This window comes from Sorex araneus, chromosome 4, assembly GCF_027595985.1.
Source record: "Sorex araneus isolate mSorAra2 chromosome 4, mSorAra2.pri, whole genome shotgun sequence".
Taxonomy (NCBI): Eukaryota; Metazoa; Chordata; class Mammalia; order Eulipotyphla; family Soricidae; genus Sorex; species Sorex araneus.
Window position 1 is genome coordinate 170,882,740 of NC_073305.1, and position 22,430 is coordinate 170,905,169.

Here is a 22,430-nt window from a genome sequence, read left to right on the forward strand (position 1 = left end):
GTTACACCCGGTGATGCACGGGGGTTACTCCTGGCTCTGCACTCAGGAATTACTCATGGTGGTGCTTGGGGGACCATATGGGATGTTGGGAATCAAACCCGGGTCAGGCGCATTCAAGGCAAATGCCCTCCCTGCTGTGCTACCCCTTCAGCCCCGAAATCAGCTTTTTAGATTCTTAAAACCTTGCTATGTCAGTCTTACTTCAGGAGTTGGGCTTTTGGATTTGTTTGACAATTACCTTCTACTTTTTTTTTTCCTTTTCCGGAGAGTATTGGATTTGTTGGAAATGGAGTGCAGGCGTGAGTGAGTGTGAATTGTAAAGGAGGACTCCAGGTTTTGCCTTGGACAGGCTCACAGTTTCACGAGGCTAAGATCTTAAACAAGATGCAGCAGAGTCTTACAGGTAACCATACAGAAGTCAGGTTCTGATTCTGTCCAGCTGTTGTGGGCTGAATGACTGGCATCACTAGGCCGAGCCATAGGGGCAGAACTTCCTGCATTACCCTCTGCTGCGGCAGGGTTAGCCAGCTCCTGAGCTCACAAACTCCTCAGCCGTCACATTCTTTATTAGCTCTGGGTCATTATGCCTCAAGAACTCTGCTAATAGGACTATTTCGGACTCTCCAGGATAGGGATCATCTTATTTCACATCCTTACCAAAGACATAATCATTCATGCCTTTTCCTTCTTTCTCCTACAGATGAACACAATGACGTACAGAAGAAAACTTTCACCAAATGGATAAATGCTCGGTTTTCAAAGGTAATGTTGATTTCCATCCCACTGATGATTCAGATTCATCCCGAGTGAAGGAATTTGCTTGGCAGCACAGTGGATTTCCCTGTCAATGTGTACCCTACAGGAACCTTTCTGAGTGCCGATATTTGATTATTTGGGTTTTTTTCTGTTCTAGGATTGTTTTTGAATTGAAATTCTGATGTACATAGTTCATGGTGTGGAAGCACTTATGATGCAAATAATTACTTCTTTTGGCCTAGTATTCTCCCTACATTAAACCAGCTATTTGCTACATTTCACTACGAATCCTCGGTACATTTTTGAAGTGAACCTATTATTGGGGAAATTTTAGTTATGTTTTGCTAAGTGGAAGGTGATTTAATTTTGCCCGGTTAAAGCCATGTTGTTATTGTTCATGCAGTCTCTCTACCCTCAGGAAAATCCTAGGGTAAAAAAATCCCACTTTTGGGATTTTTATACACATGAATGTTTTTTATAATGTTTATATGCCACACAGTTCTTTGTTGGAAAGATCTTTCCTTTTCAGCACTCCCAACTGCTTAGAAACACAAACAGTTTTCATCAATATTTTCTTTATGAGTAGAGTGTACATGAAAGAGGAATTGGTGTTGCTGTTTTCAAGCTTATTTTAGTACAATTATTCCTTGCTGACATTGAAATTTTTATCTTCTAAAATGTGACGTGGAATGACAATTTGCAGATTACTGGATTATAGGACAACGTTATGGCAAAGTGAAAAAATAAAATTTTCTTATAGAAACACCATCACTGTCTTTTATATAATATGAAAATTACTTTAATGGAGCTATTTAAAAATGATTTGAGAAGGTTGCACAGGTCAGGAAAATAAATACTGGTGTTGCTTTGAGAACAATGAAAATGTTTTAGGATTATTGTGAGTGCCAGAACAGTTTAAAATTTGTTCTGTATCCCAATATTTACAATGAATTATTTGACTGTACTCTTTTCCTAGGTCTTGAAAATTCTTGTGGGATTTTTTTTTTTTTTTTAGTCTAGCCTCTGAGAATGTAAGGAATGTAAGAACTGATTTTGACAGAAGGGTTAGGAATACAGATACACTCTCATGATTGATGGTTTTATGTACAAGATTATTCCAAAGCAGACATGGGTACTGGGGTCTAAGTTTTATTTGATTTTATATTTTATTTTTAGAATTTGGGGTCATACCCTGGTAGCGGTCAGCACTTATCTTGGTTCAATACTCAGGCATCCCTTTTGGCTGTGCATGGGAAAACCAGATGTTGTGCCAGGGATTCCACTAGGGTTGGCTACATGCCAGTGTTACCTTTGTAATATCTCTGCCCTTGGAGGCTGTTACTGTCACTGTCATCCCGTTGCGCATCAATTTGCTCGAGTGGGTACCAGTAACGTCTCCATTGTGAGACTTGTTGTTACTATATTGGCATATCAAATACGCCATGGGCATATCGAATTGCCAGGCTCTGCTGTGGGGGCGAGATACTCTTGGTTAGCTTGCCAGGCTCTCTGAGAGCAGCGGAGGAATCAAACCCGGGTTGGCCGCATGCAAGGCAGACGCCCTGCCCACTGTGCTATCGTTCTATGCCCTCGGGGGCTAAATTTTAATTTCTTTTATTCTAGAGGTACAGATAACAACTAGAAGTTCTGAATGAAACATTTCCAAAACTGTTTTGAAGAAAACATGCATGGGACCATCTTCAGGGTCACATAATTTTAGCAACTGAGAAGAGTTCACATTTAAGATGTTTTATTCCGAGAGTCTCACAAATGCTCATATGTGTGAGTTTATATACACTGGTTATTATTGAGAATAATATGGTCAAATTTCTTGATAAAACCTGCTTGTTTTTGTGGGCCACACCTGGTGGTGTGCAGGGTTGATTCCTGGCTCTATAGTCAGGGATCACTCTTGGCAGGGCTTGGGGGGACCATATGGGGTGACAGGAATTAAATCTGGGTCTGTTGTGTGCAAAGGAAGCACCTTATCCACTGTACTATCTCTCCAACCTCATAATATTTTTTTTCTAAAATAATGTTACCATTTAGGTAATATGATTACAATAGTGTTAATATTTTGGTATTAACGTACAAAGGGACTGTATCTCACCACCCCCAAAGTCTGTCACTAGCCCTTTGTCACCTCTTGTCTCATCTTCCTTCTCCTGTTTGCTGTCCCACTGTTGGGTAACTAATCAGTTTTATAATCCAAGGCCAAAAGTTTTTTGGGGCTCAGTTTGGTCTCTTCCCTAATTTTGTCTCTCTCTGTATCACACATGAATGAGACCAGCTGGTATTTGTTCTTTTCCATCTGATGTATTTCCCTTAATATGGTACCCTCCAGTTCCACTGAAATTGCAGTGAACTGCATGATTTCATTTTTTCGTAAAGTTGCAGAGCTTTCTGTTGGGTATATATGCCACAATGACTTGATTCAGTCTTCTCGACAGAGTATGTTAAGCAGGCTCGAGTTTAAGGAGCTACCTTGCTTTAGAAGCAATTTTGATATCACTGTAACTTTGATAAACCTATATTTGGGAACACTTGAAACTGGGTGAATTATAGTTGCTTCTCTTTATGAGAATGGAAAGAAATAGTATAACTGGACACAAAGAGATTGTTGTAGGATTCCCTTGCCTGAAAGGGAAAAAAGAGATAATAATGAAGGAAAATAATTGACAGCATTTAACTCTTTCAGTATTGCTATGAATATGCCTCAGGTCCGATTACACACTGAGAGGGAATGAGAGGTAAATGGAATCGTGCCATGCTTAGCTTCAGGTTGGCTCTAGACCTCTTACCAGTATGTGCAAGGTTAGGAGCAGAAGAAAGCATTTTTTAAAATACAGTTACTGTGAGATCCATGGTTACAAAGTTGTTCATGATTGAGTTCCAGTCATAGGAAGTTCCAGCACCCATCCCTTTACCTGTGCACATTTCCTGCCACCCAGAACACAGCTATGAGCTCATCGCTGTCAAACACTTCATCTCTTTGAGCTTTAAACGCGTCCATATGCCTCTCTAGTCCTTCAGTTCTTTTTCACCACAAAGTTCTCTATACCTGCTGATCACAGGCCCTCATTCTCTCAGTAATCATTAGTATTTATCAGGGGTATTACCAGTATTACCAGTATCTGCAAAAGGCCTTGAGGTACTTCAAAGTCTCGCAGTCCTAGAATCATTTATTTAATATATTTGATGTTCGAATTTATACATGTTCAGTGGGGGAACTTTAAGTCTCATGAACATTACTCACTCCAGCAAACTTGTCTTCGTTGCCCAAAGAAAGAAAAACAGGCAGTGTTGCCATTTTTAGTCACAGTTTCAATTATGGAAACGGACCAAGAAATCAAAAGTTTGTTTTGTTCCGGGAAGAAGTATCAAAAGTCACACTGACCTTGGGAATGTCTTTCATTTCAGACTGCTTCTAACACATTAAAGTCCAGTAGGAACTCTGGATGTTTCAAGCACAAGATTTATCAAAGAAAATGAGATGACAGGTCCAGGGCAGTGACAGTCAACTCGCTCCACCTTTTTTTTGTCATTCCTGTTTGTCTTAGATCCATAAGTCCTGCTGTAAGCCAGTGATCAGGAAGTAGGGGAGCAGCCATTTCCTTGACTGGGAGATGTCCATAGATTTTTCTACATGACTGACACTTGCTGAGCTGGGGAAAGTTTATACTTGGACAGGGTGCCAGTAGACTGTCCAAAGGCTAACACAGTGAGAGAAAGCCTTGGGAAGAGCGACAGGCACACCTAGTAGTACCATGGGCACTCTCGCCTGTCGTTAGGGTGGGGTGGGGCTGGGGGAGAAGGCCTGTTGAAGGGAATGTACTTCATTTCTGTTTTATTTATTTATTTTTTCTGGACACACCTGGCTGCGCTCAGGGCTTAATCCTGGCTCAGCTTTCAGGAATTACTCCTGCAGGTGCTTGGGAGACCATATGGTGTGCTGGGGATCGAACCCAGGTCGGCTGCATGGAAGGCAAGCGCTCTACGCATTGTGCTATCATTCCGGCCCTATGTCTGTTTCTAGATCGGTGGTTCTGACTGTTCTGTGGTGAACTTTAGAACCACTGAGTCCACTCTCTCCACCTCTGCAGAGCTCGAGGTCTCTCAGGAAGAAATTCAAACAGGCCCGCTCTTGGGGCCCCTGCTCTCCCCAGAACACATATCTCGCTTGCTAGTCTCCGTGGTTCTTTGCTTGCTGGAGAAGTCTGTGACCTTTCCCCAAAATGCACTTCTCCCTCTGTCTCCCCTCACATTTTTCTAAATAAGTTTCAATAAAAATTACCTTGCTCCACCAAGAAAAAAAAACAAAAGCCAGTAAGAAAAAATAAAATCAGTGATTGATGACATCTGCCATTTCAGAATTTGTTTTAAACTGCTTCTCTGAAATTTTCCTTCTCATTCTCTCCACATCTAAAGCCCCAGTCACACAAGCCTGAGTGATGTCAGAACGACATAATACATTCAAAATAGTTCCTTTTTTTCTCGATTTTCTGGCACCCCCTTTTTCTAAGTTCCGATGATCCAAGTGGGGGGGACTTATAAAAATGTTTTCGTGGCAGAGATTAAAGAGGTTCTTGTAGCTCAGTCACAAGATTATCTGCTGCCTGTGATCTTTCAGCTTCTGTCTGATTGTGAGTCGGAAGGCAGACAGTACTGAAAATGGTTATTGTCTATCAACTTTCAAAGTAGGAATGCATTTGGTTATTGCCCCCTTAGAAATACTTAGTTTTGCATATATTATAAATTTAGCTTGACTTTCCTTTATTTCATATAAACATGTGGCTTTTGTGCCCCCGTTTTTTTTTATTAAAGCACCATGAGCTACAAACTTACTCATAGTTGGGATTTTCACATACAATGTTCCATCACTCATACTACCACCAGTGTCAACTTTCCTCTACCAGATTCCCTCTCCTACTCCCCCTGTACCCCCCACCAGCCCCAGCCTGCCATCTTGACAGGATCTTTTACATTTGCTTATTAAAGCTTGGGTCTTGTGATTTCAGTATTGTTGACACTGTGGCTTTTTAGCTTTATCATTTCTTAACACCATTGATGTACCTGAGTCCCCTTGACACCTGCCCCTGTTGCTTCTCATCTATCTATTCTCCTCTTCCACTTCACTCGTTTTCTTTCCTTCTCCTCCCTATACTTTGGGTGATCTAGGCATCCTCCCTATGAAACATTGCATTTCTTCATGCTGTTACTCTAAATACCACAGATAAGCGATAACATCTTGTGTTTGTCCTTCTGGCTCACTTTATTTACCATGGTTATTTTCCATTTCCATCCTCTCTGCGGCAAGTTGCATCATTTCATCATTCTTTACTACTGTGTAGTATTCCACTGTGTGTGTGTGTATCACATTTTCATGTTGTTGGACCCCTAGGTTGATTCCAAATCTTAGCTATGGTACTGAGTGCTGCAGTGAATAATGATGAGTATATACCCTTCTTAATGAATATTTTTCAGTCCTGTAGGTAAATACTCGAAAGTGGAATTTCTGGGTTGTATTGTAGCTCAGTTTAAATTTGCTGAAAACCCTCCTTAATGTTTCCCTAGAGGTTGAACCAGACAACATTCTCAGTAGCAGTGGATGAAAGTTCATTTTTCACCACATCCTCACCAACACAGATTGTTCCCAGTATTTCTGATATGTGGCATTCTCACTGCTGCTTTAAATCCTTTAATCTGGATATAATCTTACTGGGCACCCTCATTAACTAATGAGTTAAAGTCTTTGACACAAATTAGTTTTATACATGAGTCATTCATAACTTTACCTGTTTTTTCAAATTATTCTGAACTCATAGGCCACTGTGATAGTCTGCCAGCTTTTTCTTTCTTTGATATTTCACCTCTTCATCGATTTCCTTTTATTTTATTCAGTATAGCAGGAGTAAATCTGAATTCCCTTTCTCTTCAGTTGATTCTTTCATTGACTGGCAGTTACTCTCATCCTCATCCCCCACTGCTTCTAAATTAATTTTCCTTCACTAATACCCACTCTCTCATTCTTCTCTATCTTCTCCAGGGATCTTTTTAGGGCTTTCCTATGGGTTCGTCTCTCCATTTCTCCTTGCGCAACTGCTATTATTTCTTCCTTTTTAATACTTTCCCCAAGATAAATCTTCTGAGCTCTTACCTGGGTACAAATAGCCTCTTAAAATATCATCCTTTAAAGGACTGATAAAATTATAATTTAAATAACTGCATCAGAGAGAGAGAGAGAGAGAGAGAGAGAGAGAGAGAGAGAGAGAGAGAGAGTTACACTCAGTGGTACTCAAGGCTTACTCTTGGCTCTGCTTTCAAGGACCACTCCTGGTGGGCTCTGGAGACCATATGTTATGCTGGGGATTAAACCTGCGTCAGTCGTGTGCAATGCAAATGCCCTTCCAGAGTGTACTATCACTCTGGCCCTGCATCAGAAAATATTTGTCTGTCATCTCCTAGACATTGTTCCATGGTCATAGGTTTTGATGAATTTTGTTTGTAACTTAATGGCATTTAGTAAGCACCTAGTGAGTATACATAGACTCAGTCAGTTAATAACAATTGGAAAATCATACATTCATATGCCCATTGCTATATATCTATGATTCAGTTAGAGGTAGGCAGATTGAAAAGATATAATAGACTGTATAAATGTAGATAAAATGGTGTAAGTTGTGATACTTTATGGAAACAAACATAGCAAGGTTTTTGCTGTTTTCTTTCCCAAAAATAAATACACAAATCCAGTTAAGCAAAATTTTCCTGTCTACCTTGTTTCTTAGTGTTATTCTGGGAATGATTATCTAAAGGAGTTAAGAGCTAGTAAATTAAAACATTTTATTCCTGGATATGCTACTCATTAATGTGTGGCCTCAGGCAAATTATTAGTAATTTTTTTCTGGTCACTTGGTTTTTATTCCCTTAACTCTAAACCGCACTTGATCATAATTATCAGTCTCATATTGCCAAGAAATATGGAGACATTATTGTGAAACATTACAAAAGGCTAAAATTACTTAGGAATACTAAATTAAAACCCAGTTAGGTATGCCCCAATTTTGTGGTATCCCTTTTCTGTGCTTGTATATACTTTAAAATAGAAATGGCTCATTAAGCCCATTTAAATGTACTGTCTGTTTGGTCAACCTGTAATATTTGGTTCTTTCTACTTGTGAGACTCTTGGTGTATTAATGAGCTGGTGTCCCAAGAAAGGCAGACAAGGTCTTTGCTTCTCTGCCAAGAAGTGTGTTTTCCACTTTTGCAATATTCTGACTTTAAAACTCGCATTTTCCTTGGCTGTCTTTGGGAACTACTCTTCTCACAGAGCTGAGAAATACAAATTGCAAAAGGTTTTTTTTTTTTTTTTGAAGAGGAATATCTATGGCCACGGAAAAACAGGACTTAGGAGGACTGGTCAATGGTTGGAACTAACCACAAGTGTTTGTTGGGCTGAGAGTAGGTAAGATAGAGAAGTGACCAGTATGACAATAATAATTGGGAATGATCACGCTGGACAAGATTCAAGGGTTAAAAATAGGTAAAGGGATATTCTTAATAACCTTTCAATACCAGTATTTCAAACTGCAATGCCCAAAAGGAGGGAGGGGAGAGAGAGGAGAGAGAGAGGGAGAGGGAGAGGGGGGAGAGGGAGGGAGAAAGGGAGGGGGAGGGAGAAAAGGAGGGAGGGAGAGAGAGAGGAGGGAAGGGAGGGAGAAAGAGAAGGACGGAGGGAGAGAGAGGAGAGGGAGGGAGGGAGAAAGAGAGGGAGGGAGAGAGAGAGAGGAGGGAAGGGAGGGAGAGAGGAAAGGAGGGAGGGAGTCTGCTATAGAGGCAGGCAGGGGAACCTGGCTGGGAAATGTACACTGGTGAAGGGATGGGTGTTGGAACACTGTATGACTGAAATCCAGTCATGAATAGCTTTGTAAGGGTCTATCTCACAGTGATTCAATAAAAAAGTTTAAGAAAAGGTGGTTTTTTTTTTTTTAAATCAGTCTGCTGCAAGTACTTCTCAAAAGCAATGTATCAAATAGGAAGGTACACAGAGTTAAGCAGAACTGTAATTTGGGAAGCTCTTCCTTTTCCAAAGACAACGGGGGGTTTCATAAAAGGTTGAGTTCTAGGCCTGAAAGTAAGTAAGTTGAATATAGAAGGAAAATCTGTGAATCTGAAAAGAATATATTTTAGTGCAAAGAGCCATTTAAAATATGTTCCCTGAATATAGTGTCTTGTTAGTTTTTTGTTGGTTTTGTGTTATATTCTGCCTTTTTTAAAAAAGTTGACATCCTGAAAATGAAATGATGAGTTGTTTGATTGGAGGAGAAATTGACAATAGTTTCTAGATGTCCAGCCATCTTGCAATATTCTGGAGGAGACTGAATAGGCTCTCATGTTTGATGATAAATAGGATTCGCGGAGGACATTTGAGCTTTGGGAGTAGCACATCAAGTCTGGTGGCTTCATTTTCATGGCCATATATATGACACTGCACTCATTGTTCTAGATGCCAAAAGCATGAGGTGATTCCCTTACAGAAGCTTCAGTTTACAGTTGTCCACCAATACCTGCAAAAAGTCAACAATCAAAGGAAAAAGTGTCCAGCTTCCAGAGAGGTTTGGACTGCATATACATATACATAAATCACTGTATCACTGTCATCTCTGCTCATCGGTTTGCTCGAGTGGGCACCATTAACATCTCCATTGTGAGACTTGTTACTGTTTTTGGCATATGGAATATGCCACAGGTAGCTTGCCAGGCAGCTTGCTGGGCTCTCCGAGAGTGGGCAGAGGAATCGAACCTGGGTCAGCCACGTGCAAGGCAAATGCCCTACGGGCTGTGTTATCGCTCCAGCCCTATATACATAAATACTCTCTCTCTCTCTCTCTCTCTCTCTCTCACACACACACACACACACACACACACACACACACAAAGGGGAATGCCCTGTCTCAGAGACAGGGTGGGGTGGTGGGGGTTGGGTGGGGGTAGTGAGAAGGATACTGGGATCATTGGTGGAGGAGAATAGGCACTGGTGGAAAGATGGGTGTACCATCACTGTATGAGTGAAATGCAAACACAAAAGTTCATAACTTTGTAACTATACATCACAGTGATTCTCTAATAAAATATTTAAAAAAATACTCTGTGTGTATATATATGTATATATATATATGTATATAAACTTGGTTTTGTTTTTGCTTTTTTCTGCCTGTTTGATTTTGGTTCCATATGTTCCAGTCTGATGAAAGTCAATACAAAATGACTTTCATCAGATTGTTCTGATTAAAATTAAATATCATTTGGTACCTATGGAATACTTAAATGATTTTGGTTAAAACAGTTAATATTGATAGTTATTAAGCAGATGTGGTGTTATCTTGCCGAATAATTGTAGTTGATGATAATTTGGGATTGATGTGCCAAGAGGAGACGACTGTTTGCTCTCTGCCCGCCTTGTGCGTTTCCATTCAGCCCTTGTGAAACTACTGTCTCCATCTTCAAATATGGACTGATTGGTACAGAAATGGGTAGCCGGTGTGAGTCAGAGCTATAAAGAGAGGTTGTTGAGATTGTAGTTGTTTGGTGGTGGTGGAGGTGGGGAGAGGAAACTCTTAATACTAAGTAGAGAGTTAGGAGACATGGGATCCATTTTCAGCTTTTCTAGGCCAAGGAAGATCGCAGCTTTCATTATTCCTAGTAGCCATTCACCAGCCATGAAGGGAGCCAGCTCTGGGGAGGTATGAACAAACATTCAACTCATTTATTTTCATTATTATCATCTGTTGGGGCAACAAGAACAAAAATAACCTGCCAAGAAAGACCTGTATTCACTATAGAATGTAAAAAAAGGAAAACTTCTATTTATAATTGAGTGTGCCTATTAGATTTAGTGCATCCAGGCCGTTGGTGAAGGGCTAAAATACCTGGGCAGACTCTCTCTCTCTCTCTCTCTCTCTCTCTCTCTCTCTCTCTCTCATACACACACACAGACACAGGAAAGCAGAAGAAAGGATGATGCATCCCCGTGTTGAGTTCCAGTCTCCTAGAGAGACAAATCAATGCTCTGTGTGTGGGTTTGCCATCTATCCCCAGAGTTAAATTTGAGATTTTTGGTAACTTGCACAGAAAACTGGAGCCTGAGTTTATATAATTCCTGGCCAAAAGTTGGTCCTTTTTTTTTTTATTTTTTAAGGAGTTGCCCTTAAAAGGGCTGTGCAGTTGCCGCTCCTTTATTCAGCACACTGTGTCTGAACCTTGATATCGTCGTGATCAATGCTGTCACCAGTGCCTTGTCCTGATGAGAAATGGCATTCTTTAAACATTCTCGCTGTCTTGCTTGGGTACATATTTGGAATGACCTGTGTTTATTCAATCCTCCTGCATCGCTCACCTGATCGTTTATCCAGGAGTATGCAGATGACCTTGCCTCGGCTGCCAGGTGTGTGAGCCCACACATGGTTGCTGACCCCTGCACCCTCTCCCCTTCTGCCGGCAGCCCTCATGCTATTGTCAGTGACTTTGCTTATCAGAAGTGAGGTGAAAATTCAATTGCATGCCATATGACTCGGAGTCTTTGGAGGAAATTTGATTTAGCTCGTGTCTTCTAGTATTTTAATTTTTTTAAAGTATGTGTGCATGCGCTGATTTGATTCCAGGGTGAAGGCTGTGTAAATCATGGCTCTGCAGCTAATGTGCTGCTGTCTGATGCTCCAGCCATCTGCTTCTCTTTCCTTCTCACCCGCCTTCCTTCCAAGCAAGCTTCTAAATGAAATCTTTCTCACTTCTAGGGAGCTTATGCTCACAGGACTGAATAATACGCCATTATGTATATGTCACAACTTCTTTATCTATTGGAGACAATCTCTGACAACAGAGTCGAGGTGTTACCTAAGCGATGTCTGCGAAAGGCATGGGATCTATAGAAAGTGCTGGAAGGTTATTGACACTTCAGTGGTGGGCCTCTGTAGCTACGCTATGCCCCTATACCTTGTCAGCATTTACGCTCCTTTAAACCAGTGTTACTTCAGGGCTGGAGTGATAGCACAGTGGGTAGGGTGTTTAACTTGCACGCGGCCAACCCGGGTTTGATTCCCAGCATCCCATATGGTCCCCCAGCACCGCCAGGGGTGATTCCTGAGTGCAGAGCCAGGAGTAACTCCTGTGCATTTCTGGGTGTGACCCCCCACCAAAAGAGAAAAAAAACAGTGTTACTTCAATTATTAATAGTCAAAACACATCTTATGCTCCAATAAAAGGAACTAAGAGGGCCACGGACTGACCATGCATTCCTGAGAAGGCCAGAGTGCTGTGTGCTCCAGAATTCTCTAAGTGACCATCGCACACTTTGCTGCTTTCTTCTGTGCAAAGTTCAGAGATCTCGTAATGCACTTTAGGGCTTCAGTGGACTTTTATTCTTTAGCCCAAAGCAGCCCTGTTTTCATCCCCTCACCACTGAGAGGATTCACTGGAGAAAATGTAGTCAGCCATGATCAGTGTAGTTTGAAGTAGTCCACTGTGTGGATTTTTTTCTTTTTTGTTTTATTTAATAATAATAATAATAATAATAATAATAATCCCATTGCTCATCGATTTGCTCGAGCGGGCACCAGTAATATCTTCATTGTGAGACTTGTTACTGTTTTTGGCACTGTTAGCTTGCCAGGCTCTGCCGTTTGGGTGGGATACTCTTGGTAGCTTGCCGGGCTCTCCAAGAGGAATAATAATAATAATAATCACTGTTACTGTCACTGTCATCCCGTTGCACATCGATTTGTTCGAGTGGGCACCAGTAATGTCTCTCATTGAGAGACTTATTGTAATAATAATAATAATAATAGTAATAGAATCATAATTTCATAATTTCACTCCTCCATTTGATCATTGTTCAGTCTCCCTTAAAATAATCTTGGGGGCTGGAGCAATAGCACAGTGGGTAGGGCATTTGCCCTGCATGTGGTCAACCTAGGTTCGATTCCCAGCATTCCATATGGTCCCCTGAGCACCACTAGGAGTAATTCCTGAATGCAGAGCCGGGAGTAACCCCTGAGCATTGCCGGGTGACCCAAAAAGCAAACAATCTTGTTTATTTTGTAGGATACAAAAAGTGATTTCTCTGGTTATTTCTTCAACCACTTTTAGTTCTATTTTAGGGGGAAAGCATAACATTTTTGGTACGAATATTCTATTTTTGTTTGTTTGTTTTTGAGGTACGACTGGTAATACTCTGGAGTTAGGCCTGGCTTGCACTCAGGAATTGCTCCTGGTGGTGCTCAGGGGACCATGTAGGATGCCAGGGTTTGAACCCGGGTAGGCCATGTGCAAGGCTCTACCCCCTCTTTTTTTAAAATTGCTTTGGCCCCTGTGGCATAAGTACTGTAAATATTCTCTCTCTCTCTGTCTCTCTCTGTCTGTCTCTGTCTCTTTGCCTCTATCACACAGAATAAACAATGGGGAGTGTAACTAAACTGAATAGGTTCCCTCAAATCCTGTTTTGAAAACAAATCCCGTTTGGGGGGATTATTTATTCCAACAGTTTGGAAATAAAATTCTTGTCAAAGGGCTCACCATCTATTTGTTTGTAATATATAATCATCAGTTATGATTTAGCATTTTAAAGCTGCTACCTTTCACTCTTCTTATTATCCACAGTTGTAATTTGATTCTTTATGGCAGGATTAGGTAAGTCATTGCACAGATTCTTTCTCTGTTGTGTTGCCTGGTGAAAATTTGGCAGGACCAGGCTATTTCCTCGTTCTTAATGTGCTCGCCATGTGCTGTGGGTCCAAGCTCTGTTTACATCAGTTTACATCGGAGTGCCTTGAAGGCAAGGACTGCGTTTATCAGCTCCAGACTCCCCTTGTCAGCAGAACACACTGTGGAGAGGAGGTGCCGCCTGTTCTTCTGAACTGAAAATCCAAGCTCCAGTGTGACCTCTGGTTGATTTGTTGTCGGCAGAAAGAATTAGCTTTTGATCTTTTCAGTGGCAGCTTCTAATTCTGTTGCTACGATGGGTGCTGGTGGAAAACTTGACCTCTGGGAATACTGAAGAATTGTACTTTTACTTATTTGTGCATATCAGATTGGGGAAGGCGGAGGTTCTGCTCTTGAGAGTTTGGACAGTCTCTTCCTGTAATGGAAACTCATTAGGTTAAAGTAGGGACATGGCATGATGTACATCACCAAGTTAGTTATTTAAGAATTCTTTTTGGTGGGAGGGCACAGATAGTGCTTGGGCTGCTTTGTGAGGTCAAGGATTGAACCCAGGTCTCCAGCATGGAAACCACAGACTCTTCGCCCATTGAGCTCTCATCCGGGGCCCTATTTTAGTTCATATGCAGAAGCAAAGAGGTCCTAAGCCTGGCATTGACAACTATGAGCCAGAGTGAAGATAAGGAGGAGAATAGTATCCTTGGCGTTGTATTTTCATCAGTAGAAGTGACAGCGCTTATGATGGATTAGAAGTAGGGAAGTAAGTGAAAGAATTTGGCTTATTGGGGGCTGGAGCGATAGCTCAGTGGGAAGGGCGTTTGCCTTGCACGCGGCTCACCTGGGGTTCGATTCCCAGCATCCCATATGGTCCCCCGAGCACCGCCAGGAGTAATTCCTGAGTGCACGAGCCAGGAGTAACCCCTGTGCATTGCTGGGTGGGACCCAAAAAGCAAAAAAAGAAAAAAGAAAAAAAAAGAATTTGGCTTATGGTCTCTTTTGTCTGACTGAGTATATTGACTGTTGACATTTTGCAGTCATGTTTCCCACTTTCTCTCCCCGTCTCTTCTTTTCACAGTTTATCTGTTCCTCAGATGAGTCGCCGTTGCCTAATCTTACATTTCATCCTATGGTGCTATGCCCTATGCAGATTGCTAATTGGTTATCCTGAGCTCTGGTGCTAGGCCTGCGGACAGATCTGTGTATCCGGCACACTGTTTTTTAGGGAATTGCAAGCATCAGGAGATTCCACATGTAAATTAGGATTTCTCTCTTCCTTTGGAAAAACCAGAAGTCCTGGCTTTTCTGACTGTTGGGCCAGAATTCCCACATGGCCGGCCTGGGCTGAAACCCAGCACGAACGCTCACTGGGAGCCTTGCACGGTGGTACTTCTCCAACTCGATGGTGCTTCTTTGCAGCAGGTCTGCTGCGTTCCACATGTGCGTGTCTGGAAGTGTCGCTCCTGCCCTTTCACAGACCCTGGCTTGTCCTCATGGATCACCATGACTCATGTTTACTTCTGCCCTCTGCTGCTTTTAAATCCCCCGGCTTCAGTGTCCCTGCTCCAGGTATTAATCTAGGCCCTTCGTATGGACATGGAGGAGTTAGAGTTATATTTTTAGGACTGTGTACACAGGGAACAGGGGATGGGAGGGCGCCCGCCAACCTTGCCCAGGTCAGAGCTGTCATCCCTAGCACCATGGGCTTGGAGCATCTTGGCTCCCATCATATTAGCCTCTTCAGAGTTTTTAACTTTTAGTTTTCGGGCCACACCCAGTGCTGCTCAGGACTTATTCCTGGCCCTGCACTTAGGGATCACTCCTGGTGGGGTTTCGGGGGGGATCATATGGGTGCTGAGCACTGAACTCAGGTCAGCCACACACAAGGCAGGCACCTTACATACTGTCCTATCTCTCCAGGACTCTCTTGGACCTTTAAAGGTTAAATGACCCAAAACTTTTCTTATCTCCAAGTTGAAAACCATTCGCGTGTCCTGTTTTGTAATTTTTTTTTTTGAAAACTATGGAAACAATTTCTTGTGAATAGAGAGAGTAGTCTGAACGTGGCCTTTCTGCAGGGCGAAGCACAAAGGAAGCTTTCACCCAATAGTTGCCCGATTGAATTATTAAACTGTGTTCTCCACAGATGCATCTGTACAAAGAGTTAAAAACTCTAGGTACGTGCTTCACTGGCAGGCTGAAGCAGTTTGTCTTATTATTAATAAAACGATGACTCCTGACAGTTCCAAACTTTCTCAGGGTGGATCCGGCGGTCAGAGCCTATGATTCAAAAGCCTGTGGTTCATTGGCCTTAAAACCCTACACAGGGACACAGTCTTTGTTTGAGTTTATTTAATATGTTCTGTGTCTGTTGCCTTCTTTGGAAAGTAATTAAATACGACTCCTCTGGCCTTCACTCTTCCCCACAGATGAAATACTTCTCTCCGATATAATAGTCCTGGATTCTCATAAAACTTCACTAGTGGTTCAGCACAGATTTTTAAGTATGTAGATTTGGAACCAGCCACTGTGGTATCAGATCAAATCCCGGTATCCACCTGCCACCTGCCATTTCACCTCTATGTCTTAGATTCCAGATAGCTGAATAAAAAAACAAATAATATGGGCCAGAAAGTTTAGGAGTTAAGGCATTTGCTGTACATGCAGCTGATCTGGGTTCGATTCCTAGCATTATGTATAATCTTCTGAGCACTGCTAGAAGTGGTCACTGAGCACAGAACCCAGAGTAAGCCTTGAGCACCGTGAGGTGTGACCCCCAAACAAAAGCAAAGAACCAAATAATGCATATGAAATAGACATCTAAATTTCTTTCTTTTTTCCTGGGGTCAGGGGAACCCATATCCAGCAGTGCTCAGAGCTTACTCCTGATGAAGCTTTGTGATTTTAGTGGCTGCAAAACTCAAAATAACCCTAATAGTTTCTGCCATGTGGAAATATGTGGTGCTGTCGATCGAACCCGGGTTAGCCGCATACAAGGCATTATATGACGGAAATCCAGTCACAAACAACTTTGAAACTGTGTATCTCACTGTGATTCAATTGAAAAATAAGTTAATTAAAAAAAAAAAGGCAAGTACCCTACTTATTGTATTATGTCTCCACTCCATAAGAATCTCTAAGCACCTTAGAACATAATCACCATAAGTGCTTGCTATTATTATTGGCTAAGAATATTTTGCATTTCTGCTCTCTGGTGTGGCCCATGTGTCAAGGATGATTTTGCACTTTCAGTGGTTGTAAGACTCAAAATAATCATAATATTTCATGACATGTAGAAATTAAATTCAAATTTTAGTGTCCACAAATAAAGTTTTGTTGTTAGAGTTATCATTCCAGCTGGCTCATTTCTGTGTTTGAACACATAAATGTCTCCAGCTATGTCTTTCTGTGGCTGATTTCACATTAGAGCAGCAGGGTTGAGTTTTGATAGAGATTACCTGGCCAGTTAAAGTTAATTTGTGACGTCCCTGGATCTTTACACAAGAAATAGTATGATCTTACTTATTACGTGCGGAGCAGTAAGTCACCATGTGGAGGGCTGTTACTCTCCCGGACTGGTACTTTCTCCTTGGCATACGCTAGTTCTTTTGCTCCATACACGGGATATTCCTCAGTTGTATTTGGCAGGGAGATGTAGCAATGTGTTGAGTGTGGATGTGTGTTTCATATGTGTGTGTTTGAACCACAGTTTGGGTTTGAATGAGCCTAAGTAATAGTGGATGATGAAGGCCGTTTCTGGTCTTGACTTTTTCCCATGGTTTAGGAAGTTTCTAATGTGCTACAAACTTCTCTTTGCCCTCTCTTCTGGAGTACTGCCCATGCACTTGCATTGCATCATGCATTTCAATTCATTATTGAGTGGCACAGAGATTATCCGTGTGTGGTGAAGGACTTACTTGCGACAGTCACCTAATCTATAATACAAACTAAAAAAAAAAAAATACACCCACCTTAAAAGAAAAAAAGCAAGCCCAAACAAAACAACCAAAGAATGGCAGAATGCAGAAAACCCCAACTTTGTTATGTTTTATATATTTTCTTTTTTGATAGTTTTTTTTTTCTAGTCACACCTGGCAGGAATAAGTTCAAGACTTATTATTCTTGGCTCTGTTGTGTGCTGAAGGATCACTCCTACCGATGCTCAGGGGACCATGTGTGGTACCAGTGATCTAACTTGTGTTGGTTGTGAGCAAGACAAGTACCCTAACCTAGGTACTATCACTTCAACCTAAGCATTTTAGTTTTAGATATGAATGATTCATTTATTCTAATCTGATTCTACAGGGAATGCTTTTCCACTTTTCCCATCCGGCTTGTATATATGAGCTCTTTCTAATTTTGATTCCTATTTGTGTGGTGCTGGGATTTGAATTCAGAGACTCAGATTTGTGAGGTATATGTTCTTCCTCTGAGCTGCACCCTTGGCTAGGTGGTGTGAATTATGTAATAATCATATATTCAGAACTCTTAGTTAACTGCACATTATTTATAATTATTTGACTATGAATTATACTTGGGCTGGAGTAATAGCACAGCAGTAGGGCATTTGCCTTGCACACGGCCGACCCGAGTTCGATTCCTCTGCCCCTCTCGGAAAGCCTGGCAAGCTACCGAGAGTATCTCACCTGCATGGCAGAGCCTGGCAAGCTACCTGTGGCATATTCGATATGCCAAAAACAGTAACAACAAGTGTCAAAAAAAATGGAGACATTACTGGTGCCCGCTTGAGCAAATCGATGAGCAGCGGGATAACAGTGACAATGACAGTGACAGAATTATACTTATTTAAAAATTAAGAAGAAAAGGAACAGCAAAAATTAGGAAATAAAGTGATTTCTCTCTCCCTTTTTTTCTTTTTGGGTCATACCTGTTGATGCACAGGGGTCACTCCTGGCTCATGCACTCAGGAACTACCCCTGGTGGTGCTCAGGGGACCATATGGGATGCTGGGATTTGAACCTGGGTCGACCGCGTGCAGGGCAAATGCCCTACCTGCTGTGCAATCACTCTAGCCCCTCTTTCTCCCTTTATTTCAAGGTTAAAGCAAAATTTTGCTTCGTATGATTAATATGAATATGGTTCTTAAAATAAGAAGTGAGGTGGTAGCTTGTTATAAAATATTTTAAATTTTCCCCATGCAAAGTCTTTTTAAATTTTGTGTAGTTTCATTTCTTTATTTTTCTTCTTTGACAAAGAAGGAAATATGTTCAGTGTTACTTATTGTCAGGAAAATGCAAATAAAAACAGAGATGAGATACTATCTTATACAAGTGAGACTAGCATATATGTAAAACCACCAATGATCAGTGTTGGCAGGGATGTGGTGAAACAGAACATTGTTTCAGCCTCTACGGAAAACAGTATGGAGATTCCTCAAAAATTGTAAGAATGGGACTTTCATATGACTCAGTGATTTCACTTCTAGGCATCTGTCTCCCAAATCGAGAGCATTAATTGGAGAAGATACATGTCTGCTTATGTTTATTGTAGTGCTAATCCCATAGCCATAATATGAAAGAACCCAAATGTCTGACAACAGATGAATGGATAATGAGTTGTGATTTATACACACACACACACACACACACACACACACACACACGATGGGATACTGTGCCACTGTAAGAAAATATGAAGTCTTGCAGTTCACTACTGTATAGATGGAAATGAAAATGTTTAGCACAATAAGTAAAAGTGAGAAGGACAATTACTGGATGATCTCACTTATCTGTGGTATATATAGAGATAAAATAAGAGAAACAACAGTATTGAATGATGACAAATCCTTGACTTGGAATGACAAAACTGACTACCAAGTAGTGGTATGTGTGGAGAGTGAGGAGAGGAATGAAGATTTGACTACGGGTCAAATAGGGACAGTGGTGGGGTCTGGGACACTTTGATGACAGTGGGGTGCAGTAGCTTTGTATCAACACCATAAACATTAACACTATTGTCACCATGTTGCCTAAACTCGAATAAATAATGAATTATAAATTTTTTTTGATAGGAACTAGGACTGCTAATGTCTATGGAGGTTTTAAAAGATAATCACTTAATAGGATATAATAATACTTATGCTTTTAATATCTTATGCTCTATATAGTCTAGACAATGGTAGATAATTCAATGATTTTCATCTTTATAGTAATGCACAATTTAGAAAGAGCTTAAGAAACTGAGTTAGATTTACTAGTTAGTTAAACAGGCTAAGTGGGGGCTTCCCAATTTTCTGGGTGATAAATCAGTTGTACACAACCAGTGTATCACAGGCAGATAGGAATTGTGTCTATTTATGGTGGGGGGCTCCTCTGGTATCAGGCACTAGGTTATGTGAATCAGTAGACACTGCTGCTGTTTTGCAGTGAGGGATGAGAGTTTAGGAATTCTGTAAACATTGTCATTCGACATACTTAAGTGACACTAGACTTTGACACAGAGCCAAAAGTGTCTCAACATTCAGAAATTAATAGCTGTAAAGATAGATTTGGCCCTGAGAGCTGAAATGGATGATGAAGTGACCTCTCATCATGGAGATGCTGCCAGACACCATCAAAAGGTGCGTGTGAAATGCGTGAGAGGTAGAGGTCTGTGTACTTGTCATCTGCCTCTTCACCCGTGTGTCATACATACTTTTTAATTTGAGTTTTTGGCCTCTCCCAAGGGTTACTCTGGAGGTCCAAGGACTACTGGCTTTTAGAAAATTTCTACTGGAGGTTCAAAGCAAGGGCTTGAGGATGCGGTGTCACTGGGCCCTTTGGTGCTGGGGGTCTCTAGGGCCACACATGATGGCGATTAAGGGTCTCAGGGCTGCACCCAGCAATACTTGGAGTATTGTGGATTATTCCAGCAAGTGGTGCTGGAAATCAAACCCTCACTGGGTACATGCCGGGCATGTGCCCTAACTGCTGTAACTATCTCTCAGTGCCATGCATTTATATTTTTATTGCATCTCTTTATAATTTTTTTCTCAGAACGATATGCCATCGCTTGGGCATATTTATGGCCACTAATCACAGCTCTATTTGCTCGCTAAGAAATAATGCAATTTAAATGGTCATGCTTCAGACATTTCTTAGGAGATGTGAAGGTTCTCTGTTCTCAGACTTGAAAAAGTCTGCTAATCTCCCCGAATGGTTAATTAAAAAGCCGAAGCCCTTCTCTGATGTGCTCTGCCTGTGCGGAATGCTGGCTGCTGTGCTCACACCGGCTTCCTTTTCCTCCCGTAGAGCGGAAAGCCACCCATCCATGACATGTTCACAGACCTCAAAGATGGAAGGAAGCTACTGGATCTGCTCGAAGGCCTCACGGGAACATCCCTGGTGAGTAGCGTCACCCTTTGAACCAAGCTCCCCCCCACCCCCCAACATCCTCACTGACCCTTGAACGCCCTCTGGGTTCCTTACAATGTCAAGACTGGAGGTAGGCACATTTGCTGCTGAGAAATGTGGCGGCACTTAACTATTAGACAGCTTTTCTTCTTAATTTTCTTGTAAGCGATTTTATCCAAAGAGTCTCACGAAAATATTTTAAGGCAAAAAACAAATTAAACAAGCAACAAAAAACCACCTGTCTTTAGGAATTTTTTGATAGAACAATATTTAGGTTATTTTGAGTACTCTGTTTTCTACCAATGGTAAAATGAAGTACTTGTTGTTATTAGCACAGTGGAGAATTAAAAAAATGGCTATGTGGGGCCAGAGCGATAGGACAGTGGGTAGGGCTTTTGCCTAGCATGTGGCCAATCCAGGTTCAATCCTCAGCATCCCATATGGTCCCCTGAGCACTGTCAGGAGAAATTCTTGGGTGCAGAGCCAGGAGTAGCCCCTGAGCATTGCTGGGTGTGACTCAAAAAGAAAAAAAAAGAATGGTTGCATAATATGGAATTATTTATATAACACATATAGCATAAGTATAACATATTACATGTAGGGGATCTCATATAGTGCTCAGGAGGCCCAGGGATGCCACTGGTGGTCCTCAGTCAAGGATGCAAGGGCCTGTGATATGCTGCTGCTCAGTCCTGCAGTGTCGGGAAGACCCAGGCGACTGGGACCTCAAACCTGGACACACCTGGACCTCCAGGACTGTTCCCGTGATGCTTGGGGGAGCAGGTGGTACTGAGAATAGGATCTGGGTCACATATCAAACCAGTGTACTATCTTCCATCCCCAGAGGAATAATATATATCTTAATACTAGAGAGCATAGATGCATTTTAATACTATTTAATAATACTTTTTGTTTATGTGTTTGGGTTTTGGGGTCACATAATATCAGAGCTTACTCCTGTGCTCAGGGATCACTCCTTGCAGAGCTTGGGCATTCATCTGTAGTGTCAGGGATTGAACCTGCGTTGGCTGTGTACCAGGCAAGTGCCTTTACGAGCTCTCTCTCCACCCCCTATTTTAAAAAATTGTTAAGAATTGTGACTTTCCTCCCCATATGTTGAGTATTATCTGTGGGCTGTCTCCATTCATCAAAATTATACTCTCTCACTTTGTGTGAAAGGTAACCTACGCTCACACACCAATCCCTGTGGTCACGAAGGCTTGAACATACTTTAGCACGAGGTGGAATTGTGCAGCAGGCAGAGTGAGACACAGTCCTGCAGAGTGATGATTTTCATGCCAAATTCAGGATGTCATGCGCTTCCTTTTGTCCTCCAGGTGGCCGGTGGGTGGGAACTTGTTAGAAAAACTGATCCTTCTCTCAGATAAGATTCTCTGGCCAGTGAGGCAGAAGGAAGCCACCCAGATCAGCTTTCCCCAGGTGGCAATTCCTGCCATTCCCGTCGACTCCGGGTTAGCACCTGCCAGTCCTCTGTTGTGTCCATAGGTGATGACAAGAGTTCTCGATCTCCCTGGATCCAGACTCATTTAGATCAAAGAAACTTAGTCCTTGGGGACACTGGTGCCCTAACTTGTTTACCCGTAAGAATC

General features: G+C 41.7%; 1 protein-coding gene across 4 annotated transcripts in view; it reads left to right on the plus strand.

Moving 5' to 3' along the window:
* Positions 1 to 22,430, plus strand: part of UTRN (utrophin) — a 585,431-nt gene that overhangs the window by 128,119 nt on the left and 434,882 nt on the right. For all 4 annotated transcript variants that reach the window (XM_055134486.1, XM_055134485.1, XM_055134487.1 and 1 more), the window contains 2 exons: positions 701 to 762; positions 20,719 to 20,811. In XM_055134486.1, the coding sequence (XP_054990461.1) occupies positions 701 to 762; positions 20,719 to 20,811 (155 nt within the window). The remainder of the gene's footprint in view (positions 1 to 700; positions 763 to 20,718; positions 20,812 to 22,430) is intronic.